At 56.9% G+C, this 14059-nt stretch overlaps 1 protein-coding gene across 1 annotated transcript in view; it reads right to left on the bottom strand.

Moving 5' to 3' along the window:
• Positions 1–195: 195 nt before the first annotated feature.
• Positions 196–14059, bottom strand: part of CCDC33 (coiled-coil domain containing 33) — a 109415-nt gene continuing 95551 nt past the window's right edge. Inside the window, exons 13-20 of the mRNA XM_044391948.3 lie at positions 5176–5336; positions 4830–4935; positions 4496–4627; positions 4310–4400; positions 3198–3364; positions 2086–2172; positions 1653–1766; positions 196–781 (exon numbers count right to left, since the gene is read on the bottom strand). Coding sequence (XP_044247883.2) covers positions 674–781; positions 1653–1766; positions 2086–2172; positions 3198–3364; positions 4310–4400; positions 4496–4627; positions 4830–4935; positions 5176–5336 — 966 coding nt within the window. The 3' untranslated portion in view covers positions 196–673. The remainder of the gene's footprint in view (positions 782–1652; positions 1767–2085; positions 2173–3197; positions 3365–4309; positions 4401–4495; positions 4628–4829; positions 4936–5175; positions 5337–14059) is intronic.

The following is a 14059-nucleotide window of genomic DNA, read 5'->3' as shown; positions in this document are numbered from 1 at the left end:
GGATAGATGGGGGAAATGGAAGCCCAGAGAGGTTGCTTGAGTCATTCAAGGTCACACAGCATGCTTATAGCTGGAATCCAGGCCTCCTGACTCTCAGCGGAGGGCTCCTTCCCCGGGCCCCATCTGCTTTTACTGTCCCTGGCTGTATTTGGACACAACATTGACAGCTCAGCCTAGCTCAGTTAGTGGGGTATTTCACACTATTATGTAATAGATTGCCACAGGCAGGCTTTAAGTCTTTCCCTTCCCGAGAAACAGGTAAATCAAAATTGAAAGAAAGGATTTCAGATATGAGATGCTTGGGGGCAAGTGGAAAGTCCCACACTCCCTCACATTTCCCAAAAGAGCTGGTCATCTCATTTCTTCTGGAGGTCTAGAAGGGCTCCTGCTTCGGAAGGCCTCTTCTCCCCCGCCCTCCTGGGTCCACTATGGCCCTTGCTCTCCCAAAATGGTAGCTTCTGGGACAGGCAGGAGGCTATAGGGCTTCAGCAGAGGGCCTGGGTTCAGAGTAGGGTCCGGCAGGAGGAAGCTGGGCCCCCTTGGCTGCCCTACTCCAGGAAAGAGGTGAACGCTCACTGACCTATGGCATTTAATACAGTCATTGGGGGGTGGAATGAGAGTCCCCAGCACACAGAGCGGGAGGCCTGCTCCAGCTACTAAGGTCAGCTAAGACTCAGGTCTTCTCGGAGTTTGAGGGCTTGCTGAGCTTAGTCTCCGAGCTGGGCATCAGGGGGTCCAGCTTCGAGGGTCGCCTGTGATCCTTGGCGTGGGCCAAGGAGTTCTGTGGCAAAGCAAAGTGAGGTGAGTATGCCCCTCCCCCCGGTGAGGGAACCCATCAAATCATGCCTGGCAAGCCAGGCCTCAGAGGGTCTGAACACAGTGGGCCATACCTTCACAAAGGGTTCCAAACCTGTTTAACCACAGCAGGCCCGCCCAGTTTCTCCAAGAGCCCCCAGGTCTCAGCAGGTGAGTTTGCAAAGGCAGCCCTGCGTTCCCTGTCAGCTCCCCCCCACCCCCCCCGCCGCCCCATCAGTCCTTTCCAGGGGAATGGGAAGGAGCAGAACCCTGTCAGCTTGAGAGCAGGAGCCATCAGGGGTGTTGCTCTGGGAGGCTTGGGGGCCTGGGGCCAAGCTCGAGGGGCAGCTGCGAACAGGCCTATTTGTGCGGACGAAGCCAGCTGCATTTCTCTCTGGCACCGTGCCCCCTTCCCTGGCAGGTGGGCAGCACTGCAGGGGCCAAGAAGGTGCACTCATGGGGAGAGCCTTAGGGGCTCTGGAGTTGGGTGGGGGTCACAGCTACTCTGCCCGGGAGCAAACCCAGTGCTAACGTACAGCCAGTGCCAAAGCATTCCAGAAATGCCTATGGGGGCAACCCTACATCCATGGCCATGTCCCCTTGATTCTCACCACCACCCGTGGGAAGGGGGTGATCTCGGGGGGCTTTCTATTCCCCTTGGGCAGGTGGGGCATGGAGACCAGGCCAGGGCTCCTGATGGCAACAGGGCAGAAACCGAGCACGGGTCTTCTGACTTCAAGCGTGGGGCGGGTCCCCCTAGGCATTTCTTCTCAGGGCCCAGGGATTCGGGGTCGGGGGTGGCAGCTGCCAGCCCCACTGCCTGCACCCCACGGAGCTTGTCCAGAGAGGTCACTCACAGGCAGGTCAGTGATGACGGGGTTTGAGGGGTGCCCCAAGCCGTACTCTTGCTCCTGCAGCCGCGTGGCCAAGTCCTGCTTCTCTCGCCCCCAGCGTCGAGCTGAGTCCTCTAACTGCAGACACGGAGAGGGACAGATGGGGACCCGCTGGGCAGTAGGGCCCATCCCTGCGAGCAGGGCAACCAGAGCCTGGGCAATGTGGGCTCACTACCTTCCAGAGACATCAGGTGTGCCAGGGGTGGGTGGGGAGGGGCCAAATGACAGTCTGATTAAGACACAGATGGACCTTCCCTGAGTTCCAACAACATACTGAGCCCTGACCCTGGGCACACGCTGAGCCATAACCCTGGTCACACTTGGAGCCTGACTCAGGTCAAGGGCTGCTGAGTGGTGGGCCTGCCCAGCCTGATGGACGCCTGCCTGGCTCACCTACCTGGCTTTCCAGGGATAGGATCCGGCTCTGAGCTCGTTCTAGCTTGGCCAGAAGGTTGAACTTGTCTGAAGTACTGGCAAGGAGATCCTGTGGGCAAAGCAGAAGCTCACATCTGGCTCCTGCTGGGGACTACAGCTGTGCAGGCTCAGGAGGCCGTGAGCTATCGAGGCAGAAACCAGCCAGGTCTGAGCTCCCAGCTCAGCTCCCCGATACAGAGCCTCGGACCCAGGGCCAAACCCTCTTTCCCGAAGTTGACATTGAAATGGCAGGTGCTTTCTTCACCGCTGTTTCCCCCACGGATTTTGGTTATACGGAGTTTCTGCACGTTACTTTCTAAATATAAAATGCACAGAAAGGAATCTTGCATGAGGAGTCTTTTCGTAAAGTGAGGGCTCCCCTGTCCCCGCACTTTACCCAGGTGTTCACGCATCAGGGGTGCTTTCAAACAGAACTCACCTCCTGTAAGTCCTGGGATGAAGAGAAAAACCCTCCTGTGTCTCCTGCCCACCCCTCTTCTGTAATTCCAAATGTCTTGTCTTTCGGTTTGCGTAAAGCAGGGGCACCTGCGGCAGCCTTGGAGATGGAGCGGGGCCTGGGCATTTCCAGGGCCAGGGGCACCCACCTGTGCCGGCAGGGCCTCTGTGCCCTTGGAGTGGCCTGGGCCATCTGTCTCTTGCGGTCTCTCTGCCAGGTCTCCTCCTGCTCCCAACTCCCTGGGGTCCACCTGGGATGGGGGAAAAGGGCTCTCCAAGGCTGTACCAATCCCAGGAAATGCTCCAGGATGGAGCTCAGAGAGGCTCGTGTGGAGTCCAAGTGCAGGCCAGCCAGGTGGCAAAAGGGGTCAGGGATCAAAGGTCAAGGGCCATTAGGGGCTTGCTTTCTCCCAGGCTGCAAGAGGAGGGCAAAGGTGTGTTCAGACCCGTGTGTGTTCCCCAGGAGGAAAGAGGCAGGCCTGAGAGCTGGGGCTCCAGGGGTCTCCAGGCACACTGTAGACCCTGGGAGGCCTAGCTCCTGATCGTGGTCTTCAACTTGGATTGTGCTGTGCGTTATTGCTGAGCACCCAGCGGCCTGTTCAGGCAGCCCCAGGCCCCGCGTGCGCCAGCGGCTCTTACCGGCAGCGCCTGCTGCTGCAGAATGATGGGAGCCGACTGGTGACTGTTCTTCTCCAGCTCGGCCCGCAGCCTGGAGTTTTCCGCCAGCAGGACTGAATACACGTCAACAGGCAGGTTCTCTCCCATAGACCCCGGGGGAAGGCCAGAGGCTGAGAGCACGGGGAAAGCTGCAGACGTGGCCAGAGCTGCTCGTGAGACGGGTTTCCTGACTGCCTGCCCCCAGCCTGATCTGCCCCAGCATCTTGCTCCATTCTGCCCCTCCTCTGCTCCCAAGCCTTCAATGGCTCCCTGCTGCCAGGGGAATCAGATTCACATGCTTCAGGCCATCATTCTAGGCTCTTTAGAATCTGACCCCTGTGTTCTCCATAACCATTCCCCTGCCATGGGTCCTGGGTCAATTTTGGCTCTTCACTTCTCTCTTTCCTCCCTTCTCTGCTCCTGCCCTTGTCACTCCCTGGGGCCTTTGCCCTCCCTAGGCTGCCTTCCCCTCTCTCATCCCACTCTGGGATGACCTCGGGGCTCCTGAAAGGCAGCCCCAGCTTGCACTGTTTTCCAAAGGCCCCCCTCCCCCAACACCCCTATGCAGTGAAGGCTGCCCAGGGGCCGGGCACATGGAGGTTCCCCGTGAGCCTGCACGGAAGGCTCAGCGAAATTGTCTGTCTGGCCAGCCTGGGACGGTGGGACCTGGTTCTCCCCCACTCATCCCCTGCCTCAGATTGGCCCTTCTAGGTGGCTTTGGTTAAGGACAGTGGAGGAAACAAAAAAGTGCTGTTTGTTTGGTAGAAGCAGATTCTGAAGACGTGGGGAGACGCGGAAGTCCCGGGAAGGGCTCGGGCAGCCCCTCTTCTCGGGACTGTCTGCTCAGTCCGGTCTGCGGGGCCTCTCTGTGGGTCTGAGCAGGGGCCCCTGTCTTTCTAGCCTGGCTCACACACTGTCCCCATGTGTCCTGAGGGGCTTCTTGGCAGAGAAGGGAGCCCAGGGGACCTTTGGGAGCCCCTCACTGCCTGCCTTGGTGCGGGGTAGCATCCTTTGCCGCAGTTCTGCTCCCGAAGCCCATGCTCCGGGAAGGCCAGGCCCGCGGGGGTGGAACAAAAGCTGGGGAGCAGACTCACCTGTGGTGGGCTTTCCCTGCAGCCTGTTGAGCAGGGGCTCCTTCCTCTCCCGCAGCTTGTCCTCCAGCACCCGTTCCATCTTCTCGATTACCTGGAAGGCAGAGCGCGAAGGCTAGGCTGGCAGGGGGGCTCCGCACCTTCCCATCCGGGGCTGGCGCCTGGCGCGTGGCCCCCGGGGGCACCTGCCTTCTCCTGGTGCCGCACAGTCTCCTCCAGAGCCTTCATCTTCTTCAGCTTGTCCTGGCACCGCTGCAGCAGTGCCGCCTGCGGCTGCCGAGCCTGGTGCAGGAGGAGCAGCTCCTTCTCTCGATCATTCTTCTGTAGGTGGAGGAGGGCAGGGGGGCGGGGAAAGGAGAGGTGTCCGGGGTTACCCTTGACCCCTCCGCTGAGCCTTCCACCGCAGTGCCCCCTTCCCTCCATGCCTCTCTCCCTTCTGCTCCCAGACACTGCTCTGGATACCCCCCAGCTCCCTTCCCTTCTGCTCCCCAGGCCCTCTGCCCCACCCCCAGCCCCAGCTCACTCGAATCAGCTCATTCTGCAAATGCTGCACTTTGTCCCTCAGTTTCTTCAGGTCTAGCTCGCTCAGCAGCAGTTTCTGCTTCATGGACACTGGTGGGGTGGGGGAGCTGGCTCAGGGAGGAGGCATCGCCCAGCTCAGCACAGCTGGGGGGCAGGGGCAGGCGTCTCTCCATCCTTACGCTCGAGACAGGACTGGAGTCTCCATTCCCCATCCCGGAGAGGCCCCCACCGGTGTCCAGGAGCAGGCAGAGCTGGGAAAGGCTCCCCACCACCCCGGCCCACACTCCAGAGCCCGCGCTCGGGTGGGCACCCGGAGGCTCTCAGGGTCCCGTATACCCTCATCCAGCTTCTGGGCTTTGTTGGTGTCGTCCTGCTCCTCGTCGCCCTCCCCCTGGGCCAGCTGGCTCCTCAGCACGCGGTTCTCGGCCTCCAGCATGCTGGCATGCTTCCGCAGCGACAGGATGTCCTCCGCCATCTTCTGCATGGCCCGCCGGTAGTTGTTCATCTCCTGGGGGTGCCAGAGCTCAGAACCCGTGCCCCAGCTCCACATCTGCACCCCCATTTGGAATTCAGCAGGCCAAGGAGCAGACTGAACCCCAAGCTGTGCCCTTGAGTCTTAGCAACTCCTTGAGGGGGTGGGAATGACTTGGCCTCCATGCCTCCTGGCCACGGAGAACAGTCATGCCAAGGGTCTCTCCCGGGGGCCATGTCTCTTCCTGTGATGCCAACGGAGAGGGACCTGGGGCTCACACCCCTGGTGAGGGAGCCCATGAGTGGTAGAGACTCGAAAGACCCCGGGGCCAGGTTTTCAGGGCCTGGTTAACTCCAAGCCACTTCTCTGCCTTCTCCTTCTCCCCTTTTCTAATCCCCGTCCTTACTCATGTCACTAAGAACCCAGACAAGAATGCTCAGAACTCCCAGTGAATGCTACTTGGGGCTGAGCCCAGGCCACAGGCCCCCTACCACCCCGGGGGGTGGGGGCAGGAAGAGACATAGGGTAGGCCCAGGAGCCCCAGTTAAAGACTTGAGGTCAGGGCTGGGATCCAGCTGCAAGATCTAGGGAATGAGGTGGGGCCAGGCTGCTGGGCTCTGTCTTTGGTTAGGCGTGACAAAAGTCCTTATATCGGGTGCTCTCCGAGCACCGACTGTGTCCCGGGTAGGCCCTCCCTCACTTAGTCCCCACATCGAGCCTCGCATCCAGCCTGTCATCATCCTCATCGCAGTGACGGGGAAACCAAGGCGCAGAGAGGCGTGTAACTCGCTCAGTCACAAAACTAATGAGAGGCAGAGAGAGGGTTTGAGACTCGGGCCTGCTGGCCCTTGAGTCTGTGTTCGTAAGCACTGTGCCATCCCGCTGCCCTCGTTCTGCGTAGGAGAAGAATGGGCTACATTGGTGGCATTTGTTTTGTGGTAAAAAATTCCCTACTGTAGGGGCGCCTGGGTAGTACAGCGGTTGGGCGTCTGCCTTCGGCTCAGGGCGTGATCCCGGCGTTACAGGATCGAGCCCCACATCAGGCTCTTCTGCTGGGAGCCTGCTTCTTCCTCTCCCACTCCCCCTGCTTGTGTTCCCTCTCTCGCTGGCTGTCTCTATCTCTGTCGAATAAATAAATAAAAATCTTAAAAAAAAATTCCCTACTGTTATTTATTAAAAAATTTTTTAAAGGGTATTTCTTGGATATAAATATAAAAAAGGAACCAAAATGTGAGGCCGGGAAGGTCGGTAGAGGGGGAGGAGGTGGGAGGAGGGAAGTGAGGAGGGCAGAGTTTGCTAAGCCCCGGTGGCCCGTGGCCCTCCTGAGGCCTGGCATGTGGGAGTGGGGGCTCCTCGGCTGAGCCAGGCCCTCAAGTTTCCAGGAAGCAGAGCTCTGCCCCCAACTCGCACCTGGGCCCCCTGCTGACTGGGGAGGTGGCCTGGCTCCCGGCTGCTGCCTCCACCTGCTGCGTGTGGGCCACTGGCTCCTTGGAGAAGGGTTCCCAGACAGCGGTGACTCATCAGACGCCACTTGTCACCTGCCACTGTCTAGCCTTCTGGCCGGACTCCCTCTAACGGGTGCCAGTCCGGGGTCCGTCTCCCCAGCCCCAGTTCAGTTCCAGGCCTTGGCACCTCTAGATGGGCCCATCTGGTGTCATTGGGCAGCATTGGCCTAGAGACCACACACACACAGGGCCTTGCGGTCAGGCCTTGGTCAGAAGCCCAGGGTGGCCACTGACTCACTGAGCCCAGACAGGTCCCTCCACCTTGCTAAGCCTCAGACCCCTCGGGCTGCTGAGAAGCTCAGGGTCAGCGCGTGCGGCAGCGGGCACAGGGCCCTGCCCAGGCCAGGTGTGACCTGGTTCTCATCCCACTCTCACCCTGCCCCGTTTCTGCTCAGTGGCTGCTTTAATCAGCAGGTCAGACCCCTTCCTCCTCGTCCTTGCTGCCCTCACGCTGGGCTCCACGCCCAGCCTCTGCTGGGTCCCACGCATTCCATTTATGGCAGCCCTGGGACCGACACGGGGGGGGGGGTGGCCCAGGAGACTGTCAAGAGGAAGCACGTATTATTTTGGAAAAGGAAATTTGCCCTTTTTCTCCCTCCCCGCCCCATTCCGGCTTGGATTATGTCAGCTCTGAATAATTACAGCAGCATTCAGATGGGTTTCTTCGCTTGCGGGACTAAATCTCCTAGAGGGACACGCACGTGTGCAAGAGTAGGTTCCAGGATGCTCAGTGAGTTCAGCCCATAGACTTCCGCCAGGGCACACACAGTCTCTGGCTACAGCAGTACTCACACAGAGCAACCTCGGCAGATTGTTCTGACCCAGAGAGATGTCTGCACGATATTATTAAATACGTGGCAAATTGCTATGATCCCATCCAAAATGTGTGTGTGTGTGTGTGTGTGCACGCGTGCACTGGCATGCATACAGGTATATAAGAACAGTGGCTGCTGCTCTGTTTGGGAAGGGAAAGGAGTACTTGTTTCATTTCTAATCATACATGTTTTTAATAGAATATATTAAAAAATATATATTTTAGAGAGAGAGGGAGAGAGTGCATAAATTTGGGGGGGTGGTGGAGGGGAAGAGGGAGAGAGAGAATCTTAAGCAGGCTTCCTGACCAGCATGGAGTCCAACATGGGACTTGATCTCAAGACCCTGAGATCATGACCTGAGCCAAAACTGAGAGTTGGGCACTTAACCGAATGAACCAGCCAGGGGCCCCTAATTTTATATTTCTAATAAGAATATATCCATATATTATTCATCTAATTTAAAATAATTTAAATCTAAAGACATTGAAGGTCATACCATGCTCATGGATTGAAAGATGCAATATTTAAAGAGTTAGTTCTTTCCAAAATTGATTTATAGATTTAATGCACTTCCAATCAAAATCATAACTCGTGTGTGTAGAAATAGACAAGCTAATTCTATATGATTCTGAGAAATAAAAAGGGCAAGTAGAGCTAAAATATTTTTGAATAAGAACAGTTGGGAAGACTTATTTTATCAGCTATCAAGACTTATGATAAAGTTACAGTAATTAAGACAGGCTAATATCAGTGCCAAGATTGATAAGTAGGTCAAAGAAGCAGAATAGAGAGCCTTGGAACAGACCCACATGTACATGGACTCTCGATCCATGACAATGATGGCATTCAAGGGCTGCAGGGATAAGACTGTGATTATAGTAAATGCTGCTGTGTCAGTTTGACATCTATATGGGAAAGGGGAAACTTGGCTGCCGTCACATATCGTAAGCAACAATAAATTCCAGATAGATGGAGATCTAAGTGTAAAAGGTAAAATAGTAAGGCTTCTAGAAGACAAAGATAAGAATACCATGAAGAACATCGGGGAAGGAACGCTTTTGAGCAACAGGACACAAAAAAGCACAAGCAGAAATGGAAAGGATTGATAAATTTGGCCCATTTAAGTTAAGAACCTCTATTCATGAAAAGACATTATTAAGGGGATGAGTGGGCAAGACCAATAGGAGATATTTGCAACATGCGGGACGGATAATAGGCTCATATTCAGATATAAAAATAACTCCTGCAAATAAGTACGAAAAAGACCACTCAAGGGAATAATGGACAAGAGATGTGAACTGGCCCTTGACAGAATAAGTCACTAAGCATGTGAATTGGTGCCCGCTCTCATTAGTCATTTAAAACCATAACGAGATATTCCTATACACCCACTAGAATGACAAAAACGGAACTAAACAATCCTGACCGTGTCAAATGTGGATGAGGGAGGGGGTGGAACAAGCCGAATGCTTCCTCACTGCTGGGGGGAGCTGAACGGTCACCATCACTTTGGAGAACTGCCTGGTCGCTGGGTACTGTTCAGGTTCAATGCAGTACTCGCTGGGTACTGTTCAGGTCGAACGCAGTACCCGCTGGGTACTGTTCAGGTCGAACGCAGGCATAGCCTATGGTCCTGCGGTTGTACGCCCGGTGTATATCCAACCAAACGTGTGCATCCCGCCTCAAGCAGCAGGTGTGAGAACATTCCTCGCAGCATTATTTGTATTAATCCCAAGTGGAAATCACACAAATGGCCATCACAGTAGAACGGAGACATACTCACACAATGGAATATAGACAGCGGTAGGAATAAACGAGCACCAACTACTCGAAACCGCAGGGAGGAGGCTCTCACACTTAATCTCAAGCAAAAGAAGTCGGACGCGAAGTACCTACCCTATGATTCCATAGAGATTTGACTCAAAACCAGGCCAACTTAGGGCGCCTGGGTGGCTCGGTCGGTTGGGTCAGCGAAGCATCTGCCTTGGCTCAGGTCATGATCCCAGGGTCCTGGAATCGAGCCCCCCCCCCCACGTTGGATCCCTGCTTGGCGGGGATCTGCTTCTTCCTCTCCCTCTGCCCCTCCCCCCAGCTCCTGCTCTCTCTTGCGCAAGCTCGTGCTGGCGCGCGCGCTCTCTCTCTCAAACAAATGAATAAAATCTTAAAAAAAAAACCAAAAAAATCCAGGCAAACTGAAACACTAGAGTTAGAAGTCAAGGTGTGGGATCTATGCAGGGAGCTGGGGGGAGTGACTGGAGGTGCAGGGGAGTTTTTGGGCTGCACCTTTTGACCTGTGGGACCCGTGATAAATCACAGCAGCGGACACATTTATGTTTTGTGCATTTGTCTGAATGTGTGTACTTCACATAAAAGAGTTAAAAGCATTGAACGAACTAAAAAATAAACAAATCCTGGCTCAAGTCTGTGTAAGTCCACGAAGCCTCCACACCATGGTTCTCCTCTGGGGGCCCTCCCAGCTCTCAGCAGTACTGAGTTCTTCTCAGCTCCTGGGGGGCCCTGCTCCCAGGCCCTCATGGCAGCTTCTCCTTCAGGTGTGCCCTGCCCAAACTAGGGGTAGGGGACAGGGGCCCGGGCGGGGAAGAGCTCTGCTGGGTTTCAGAGCCCTGGGCATGGGAGCCTCTGTGCTGGGGGCGCGGAGGGGTGAGATCTTCACGGTTCCGAGTGAGCTCCTAAGGTTTGCACCAGCTTCCTCCCAGCTCTGTGTCAACTCAGAGGCCTGGCATCGAGGCCTCTCACAGGTTCGAGAGCCACCCCTCCTCTCCAGCACACACCCTCGCATCCCCCTTCACACCCACACCCACACCCATGCTGAGCATTGTGCCAGGAACCCCCATTCCCACACCTGACCTTCGTCATTTTACAGTCCACGGGGCAGGGTGCGAGTGGGAATATGCACGTATGCATGTGCACGTGGAGGGAGTAGGGGGGAGCCGGGGAAGGTCCCCGCTCCTCTCATCCAGGGCCCCACTCTAAGATCTCATTGTTCTCAAACTCTGAACAGTCCTGGGGGTGGGCGAGGCTCTCTTTCTAACCCCCTCCTACACACACAGAGAGAGCTGAGGCTCAGAGCCAGGGTAAAAGGGGTAGTGAGAGAGCATAACTCCTGGTGAAGGGGGTGTCCTAGCCTCAGCCACATGGCCCCTTCTGGAGGGAGGGCCATGGGTTCTTTGGGACTTTGCCCCTTGGAGATTAGCCCTGTAGACCTTCCACAGGCCGCTCTGCCACCCCCCGCCTGCCTGCTGTCTGCGAATGAGGTGTCCCCAGGAGGGAGAGGGACCCTGGCCTACCAACCTCAGTCTCTGCCCGCCAGCGCCCTCTATCCCTGGGACCCAGAGCGCTGGCTGCCCCGCCCCCCCCCCCCCCCCACCTCAGCTTCACCCACCTCCACAGCTGAGCAGTGACCTTGGGCAGTGAGGCCCGGCCGGGGAGCTGCGGACTGCCGGACTGCCGGGGCGGGGGGGGGGGGGGGTAGCCCTGACCTCTCCCCACAGCCTGGGCGAGGCTTTCTACTCAGGGCCACGCTCTGCGTCACAGCCCAGCCTTGAGGACATGCGGGACACCATGCCCCAGATTCCCGTTGTGGTTCTGCCTCTCTGGCTGCTCCCTCCTTCCCTCCGGTTCCCGGCCTGTGCTGGGGGTGGTAGACAGGATATCAGCCTCTTCCCTGTCCCCCCCCTGGGCCGGCACGTCGTTCCCCGAGGACACTGACTCTACCTGTGCCTGACCCCGAGTGCCCGCTGCACCCCTCTCACCCACTGGTCCCCACAGGACCCTGGCTCTCAGTCTGTGGAGGTGAGAAGCATCAGGTCGCCCCAGAGTCGAATAATCCCTCTGTCCCTCTGGGGGGTGGCAGCTGCACTCTGAGCCTCAGGGTCCTCATCTGTGGAGGGCGAAAACAGCCCCAGTGCGCGGGACGGCTGGGGGGTGAGGGTGTGAGGAGGGCCAGCTCAGGCCCTGGCACAGAGGAGGTCCCCGTAACCCCTTCTGAGTGCTTTAGAAAAATTATTCTCACAACAGCCCTGGGAACCAGGCACAGGAGGTGTGGTTATGGGACTATTCCCATTTTCCAGAAACTGAGGCCCAGCCCCCTCCTCACCCTCTTTATCATTAATTAAAAAGAAAGGGTGGTGGTTCTCTTTCACAAAAGCCTGAAGAGAGCAATGCTTACTGTACCCCTCCCCCTGGGAAGTTCTCATGGGGGAGTCGGAGGTTATCTCATCCAAGTGGGGGTCTTCCAATGTACCCGGAGCCCCTACCAACTAGTTGACCAGAAATGCCTCTAGACCCTCATTGTCTAAATGCCCAAAGTCACGGAGACCCAGTCAGAAAGCCGAGTAAACACACAGTCCGCCAACACTTGCTGAGCACCACTGTGTACCAGGTCCATTCCGTGCTGGGGCCGAGGAGCACAGAGGAGCCCCGACTGTCCCTCCTTGCCTGCGGGGTCGTACACAGAGGAGATGGCAGGAAGTGCCTGTGACAGAGGGGAGCTCAGAGGAGGCTCTTAATCCAGGCGGGGGGCTGGGAAGGCTTCCTGGAGGAGTTGATCATCTGCATGGACTTCTGGGGATGAGTAGGTGTTACTGGGGGTGGGGGTGGGGGTTCTCTGGGTAGAGGAGACACTGCGACAAAGGCAGGGAGGCGAGTGTGTGACGAGGAACGAGGAACGGAGCAGGGAATTCCTGGAAAGCAGAGGACGGGGAGGAGAGTGTAGGGGTACAGCTGGAGAGAGGGCAGGGCGAACAGAAGAGGTTCTTGAAGGCTCGTCTCAGGGGCTTGGACTCGTCCTGTAGGGTCACCGAAGGGCTTAGCTGTGAGGCAGGTGTGCGTGTGTGCGTGTGTGCGTGTGTGTGATAAGGACCCCCTGGCTGCCCAGCACGTAGGGAATGCAGGCCAGGCGCAGTGAGCCAGGTGACAAGGGATGGGACCCGAGCCAGCAGAGGCAGCTGGCATGGAGATGACAGCAGGAGCTGCAGGAGGGAGAAGGAAGAAGGGGTGGAAGAGGAGGAGGAGGAGTTGTTGTCTGTGGTCTTAGGGGACAGGGAAGAGGTGCATGCACCCAGCGGGGAAGAGGAGGTGCTGGCCTGGGGAGGAGTGAGGCACGTGGGGTGAGGGGCGGTCACAGGCAACTGATGGTGGTGAAGCTTGGGGACCATCTTGGCTGGAGCCGGGGTGGGGAGGGCAGCCCTTGGAGGTCTAAGGGAGGCCTTGGAAGGAAGGAGATTTTCCAGATTCAGGGAAGTGTAGAATGAGGAAGGGAGCTCCAGGATGAAGGTGATAGTGAGAGGAGCCCTCAAGTTCAGGGCAAGTGCCAGAAAGGTGGGAGAGAGAGCGGGGGAGCAGCCAGCAAAGCCAAGGCCACGGAGCTTCACAAAGGAGGGTCTTTGGGTCCCCGTACATTGGGTAGGACAGATCCCCCCTGCTGCCTGCAGATAAGCTAAAGACCTGGATACCACGGAAAAGCCACCTTCTCAAAGCGTTCGAGAACTGAGGAGGCCCCCGGGGGCAGACTGAGGAACGCGGGAAAACCACACAGCCGTAGAAGAGAGGAACCCCAGCACGGAGCAAACTCCCAGCTGCATCTCACACACAAAGTGCAACCAGAGAACCACCTGCAAAGTGACACGCGTGCTGTGATGCCCTTTGGACGAAGGTCAAGCCCTGGGCTGTTAGGACGCAGGGCCCGGGGAGGCCCACTTAGGCGGTGACGGGATAAAGTAGCAAAGCCAGACAAGAAGCCAGTGCCGTGGTCATGTCTAGGGCAGAAGGGCCACGAGGGGCTTCTGGGTGCTGGCGCTGTTCTATTCCGAGACCTGGGTGGTGGCGGCGGGGCATTTGCTTTCTAAGAATTTCGTTGTGTTTTATTTTTACGTTCAATGCAACCCACGTGGGTTACATATCACAATTTAAAAGTTTCTGAAAGAAAGGTGAGAAGGCTCAACAGCTTCAGATCTGCAGAGGGAGCCTCTGGGTCTGGCTTTGAGAAGCTGACCCCTGGTGACCTTGGCCAGTGCTCTGAATGCCAGAACCCGGGGGATGGGGTGAGGGGTCAGTGAGGTTGAGAAGGGACAGAGGGAGCTGGGGACACAGGGTGAGGGAGAGGCATGGGGGTGGACAGAGAGAGGACTTTCGGGAAAATGAGGAGATAGGTAGGGAGGGGTGTACGGGGGGCCCGGGCTGAAGCAGGGGGTAGGAACAGGGAGAGGCTTCACTCTCCAAGGGGAAGGAAGAAGCCTGAGGGCAGGGCAGGTGTAGACAGGTGTCTGGATTAGAGGCAGTGTGGGTGGTGACGTGGGAGACAAAAGCAGAAGAAAAATTATTAAGTTTCCTTACTGCCTACAGCCCATTGACAAGTCCTTGAAACAGGCAGAGTGACATTCCTCTAGGAACTCAGCTGTCTTGATGTTAATGCTTTGCT

The sequence above is a fragment of the Ursus arctos genome, unplaced genomic scaffold (genome assembly GCF_023065955.2).
Source record: "Ursus arctos isolate Adak ecotype North America unplaced genomic scaffold, UrsArc2.0 scaffold_28, whole genome shotgun sequence".
Classification (NCBI taxonomy): domain Eukaryota; kingdom Metazoa; phylum Chordata; class Mammalia; order Carnivora; family Ursidae; genus Ursus; species Ursus arctos.
This window is presented reverse-complemented; position numbering and strand designations above follow the sequence as displayed.